This window comes from Pollicipes pollicipes, unplaced genomic scaffold (assembly GCF_011947565.3).
Source record: "Pollicipes pollicipes isolate AB1234 unplaced genomic scaffold, Ppol_2.1 Scaffold_3087;HRSCAF=3621_pilon_pilon_pilon, whole genome shotgun sequence".
Classification (NCBI taxonomy): domain Eukaryota; kingdom Metazoa; phylum Arthropoda; class Thecostraca; order Pollicipedomorpha; family Pollicipedidae; genus Pollicipes; species Pollicipes pollicipes.
In genome coordinates, this window is record NW_023596225.1 from 16378309 (window position 1) to 16382568 (window position 4260).

A 4260-nucleotide genomic window follows, 5' to 3' on the forward strand; every position below is an offset into this window, starting at 1 on the left:
AAGGTAACACGGCACCGGGTCAGACACCGTACCCGGCCAAGGTAACACGACACCGGGTCAGACACTGTACCCGGCCAAGGTAACACGGCACCGGGTCAGACACTGTACCGGCCAAGGTAACACGGCACCGGGTCAGACACTGTACCGGCCAAGGTAACACGGCACCGGGTCAGACACGTACCCGGCCACGGTAACACGGCACCGGGTCAGCTACTGTACCCGGCCACGGTAACACGGCACCGGGTCAGACACGTACCCGGCCAGGTAACACGGCACCGGGTCAGACACCGTACCCGGCCAAGGTAACACGGCACCGGGTCAGACAGTGTACCCGGCCAAGGTAACACGGCACCGGGTCAGACACGTACCGGCCAAGGTAACACGGCACCGGGTCAGCACCGTACCCGGCCAAGGTAACACGGCACCGGGTCAGATACTGTACCCGGCCAAGGTAACACGACACCGGGTCAGACACCGTACCGGCCACGGTAACCGGCACCGGGTCAGAAACTGTACCCGGCCACGGTAACACGGCACCGGGTCAGACACTGTACCGGCCACGGTAACACGGCACCGGTCAGACACCGTACCCGGCCACGGTAACACGGCATACCGGGTCATATACTGTACCCGGCCCAGGTAACAACGACACCGGTCAGAAACAAACCGCACCCGGCCACGGACACGTGCAACCTGGCCAGACAGCCGTACCCGGCCACGTTAACACGCAACCGGGTCAGACACCGTACCGGCCACGTGTAACACGGCACCGGTCAGACAATGTACGCCACGGTAACAAGGCACCGGGTCAGACAAGCTGCATCCGGCCACGGTAACACTGCACCCGAGCCAACCGTGCCCGGCCACGGTAACACGGTACACTTCATCGGCCAGACACTGTACCCCGGCCACGGTAACACTGCAACCATGTTCGGACACTGTCCCCCGGCCACGTTGAACACGGCACGCAGGTTCGGACACTGTTCTGCACGGTAACCGGGGCTGACAACCGTACCCCCTTCCACGGTAACCGGGGCTGACAACCGTACTATCACGTCAAGATGGTGACGGGGCGAATCCATCGTCACCATCTTTACGTTCTCATCGTCCCTATTCCTAATGAGAAAATGCCACGACCGTAAAGGACGAATAATGTGCTAGAACTGTGCGAGAGCGGACACGTAAATATCAAACGACAACAAACGACAACCAGCCTTTCTGCACGAAGTCCCTGGCTTCCCGTGCGCGGAACGGCCTCGGCCATCTGCGCACTGAGCCCTCGCAAAATCATCGCCGCTCCCGTAGAGCCACCCATGCCCCTCCCTTTCCCCCACTCACGCCGAGTTTGGCGCGGTCTAGTAGCGACAAGTCGCCGGCGTTCTTCTTCTTGCGCAGCTCCTCGAACTCCTCGAAGTCCTCGTCGTCGGGCTCGACGCCGGAGAGCCGGGCGGCGCGCGCCATGAAGTAGGGCGGCAGCTCGCCGAGCGCGGTGCCGGCGCCCCACATGAACGCCTCCAGCCGCACCTTCGACATCACGGCCCACATGGTGACTGGCGCCGCGGCGGCGGCGGCGGCATCGGCGACGGCATCGGCGGCGGCAGACTCCGGAGGGACACACGATCCTGAGGGCAGCGGGCGGTGACGTCATCGCCCCGCGTCCCGCCGGCGCAGTATTGGCGCGGAGGCTCCAGCGGCACGAGGAAGACGACTCGGTGGCACAGATCACAGTTGCGCGGCGCCAGCGGTACGATGATGCGTTGTAGACGGTGGCTCAGTCGCAGACAAAGCACAGTCTGCAGCCCAGTGATGCCTATCGCAGCTGTAAAACACCCGGCGAGTGAGGGATACCATCGGAAATGGACATTATGGGATAGAATAAAGCTGAAGCACCAAAAGCAAAAAGATCCTCAGAACACGGACCGTTCGGTGCTGCTTTCCAAGCGTCCCGTTCGACCGAACGGGGCTAGCAGTGGGGGCGTCACTCAATCCTCGGGGTAGGGGGAAGTGTGTCGGGACGGGCGGGGGGGGGGGGGGCGTCACTCACTGCTCCGGGTAAGGCGGCTCAGGGAAGTCGAGCGAGTCGCACTCGTAGGCGGCGAGCGTGACGGCGGCGATGTGTGGACCCAGGTACAACAGGAACGTGTGCAGCCCCGTGCCCAGGCCGACCGAGCTCAGCACGCCCAGGCCGACCCAGTACAGACACCACAGCATCTGCTTCTCGGCCCGGCCGATCAGCTGCCGGCGACAGGTCAGCCCAGGTCAGCTCAGGTCAGGTGAGGTCAGGTCAGGTTAGCTCGGGTCAGATCACACGGTTCTTCCTCAGGAGGCACAGCGGCTCCTTGTCCGCCCGGCTGATGGGGCGGGACAGGTAACACAACCGGCATCGAGGGGCACAGAGCATACACTTCCCACTGACTCCCCAGAGGCACAACTTTACAGCGATGCACTTTCGAGTGAAACACTGGTAGTGTACGCGGAACCGCAGACTCCTCAAAGAACTGCAGCGAAACGTCTTCAACACCCACGCAGCGGACACGTAACCTAGGTTTACCAGCACTAACGGCATGCACAACGTTCATCAGCAGCAGGTAATCCCAGTAGGTTCGGCGTGAGCAAGTCGGCAACGTTCCCAGACGGCAGATGACCATATCATCCGGGTGAATGCATGAGAAACTTGGCCCTCCCGCTAATCTTTTGACAGCGGGAGACGCACGCGCTTCCGGGCGAGTACGGAATCATCGACTGAGCCCACGCCACCAGCTCAGAGCTCGGCAGCTCTGCCAGCGTTCCCGGTCCCTTCCCTCCTCCGCCGCGGACCTGCCGGGGGTCCGCAGGCCGGGGGCGCCGCCCAGAGCGGGCACTCTTACCTGCTGGTGCTCGCCCTCCGTGTAGTACACCACCACGGCCAGCGCCGCCAGCATCAGCACCAGTACCACAGCTAGCCGGTTCCTCCAGAGTCTGCCGGCAGCGGACCCGGGCGGTGACGTCACCATCGGCACCGGGCGAGCGCCAGCCTCGGGGACGCGCGCGAGCGCCGCCTGAAACGTCACCCCTACCCCACCCCCTCTCGCTGCAATCAGTCGATGTTCGCATGGAAACGCGGCCTACCGCGGCTAGGGCACCTGGCTAGCAGAGATTAAGAGCAGCTGCCACTAGTCATAATGGCGGCAAAGCACGGCGCGTCGCTCGTTACCAGGGACGGAGCCAGCTGCGGGCTCTGAGGGGCCGGCCACGCTCCGGACCGCGTACTCGGCGCATAGAGCGCTGCTCCAGTCCGAGTGGAGCCGGGTCAGAGTCCAGCCGGACCGAGCTGCGCCCGAGGCGTACTCTGACCAGCTCTGACCGAGGGTGTCAGACGGCTCTTCAGAATGCATTATCAACACTCGTGCCCCCAACGACAGGCCGGACAAGATGAGGCTCGACCGCACTTGTCCCCAGTCCGCAGTCGTACGGCCGGCACACTATGGTTTTGACAGACAGCGTTCGTGACCGCCTAGCCTCACGCAAACATCGCACGACTTTCCTTGACACCTCATCATGAAACAAGCGACGCGCCAAGGACTCGACGCGATCGTCGGAATCCTACCTAACACCGCGACCCACGAAACCCCGTACACGCCTACCGCAACCCAGCCGCCCCTCTTGCTGAGTGGAAATCCACACGGAGTCCACACTCAACGAGTGGGAGGCGTGGAAACTGCCCTCAGCGTCTTATGTGCATCTACTGCCAGCGGCGCGGCCTGCCGACTCACTTCCTGAGCAGACGAGCTGTCTCGATGAGCAGCTCTCGGCAGCAGTAGTGCAGTGTGGTGACGGGCCGCCGCCAGAGCACCAGGCCCTCGCGCTCCTCGCGCTCGGCCACCTTCACCAGGCCGATGTCCATCGGGTGGTGGCGGGCGCGGCCGTTGCGCGCGCCGGCCGCGGCCGAGCGCCGGTGGCCGCGGGACTCGGCCGCCATGCTGATGACGGTGCTGCGGCCCGCCTGGGAGTCGGCCGCCGCCTGCGCCTGTCGAGAGGGAGAGGCACGGCGCCGTCAGAACCGGCGTCAGTCGAGAGGGAGAGGCACGGCGCCGTCAGAACCTGCGCCTGTCGAGAGGGAGAGGCACGGCGCCGTCACAACTGGCGCCAGTCCACACAGACACGGGTGATCACGGCCGGTCTTTGTCCACACATACACGGGGATGTCGAGGCCCGTGTTTGTCCACACAGACGCGAAGTTGTCAGGACCTATATCCGTCCACACAAACACAGAGGGGGAGG

General features: G+C 63.8%; 1 protein-coding gene across 1 annotated transcript; it reads right to left on the minus strand.

The window, feature by feature from the left end:
* Positions 1 to 1157: 1157 nt before the first annotated feature.
* Positions 1158 to 3965, minus strand: LOC119089800 (vacuole membrane protein 1-like). Its single transcript, XM_037212617.1, has 6 exons — positions 3753 to 3965; positions 2868 to 2958; positions 2045 to 2235; positions 1698 to 1708; positions 1339 to 1622; positions 1158 to 1163 (listed from the first exon to the last, which is right to left on the minus strand). Exons 1-6 carry the CDS (start codon positions 3956 to 3958, stop codon positions 1158 to 1160), a joined length of 789 nt encoding a protein of 262 aa, XP_037068512.1. The 5' UTR covers positions 3959 to 3965.
* Between the last annotated feature and the right edge of the window lie 295 nt (positions 3966 to 4260).

Excerpts from the sequence above, each read along its gene's own strand:
- LOC119089800 (XM_037212617.1), bottom strand. The coding sequence starts at position 3,958 with ATGGCGGCCGAGTCCCGCGGCCACCGGCGCTCGGCCGCGGCCGGCGCG. Across the intron at positions 2,959-3,752 it reads ACAGCTCGTCTGCTCAGGAA|ACTCTGGAGGAACCGGCTAG; the intron begins GTGAGTCGGCAG and ends CGCTGCCGGCAG. Across the intron at positions 2,236-2,867 it reads CGGAGGGCGAGCACCAGCAG|CTGATCGGCCGGGCCGAGAA; the intron begins GTAAGAGTGCCC and ends TGTCGCCGGCAG.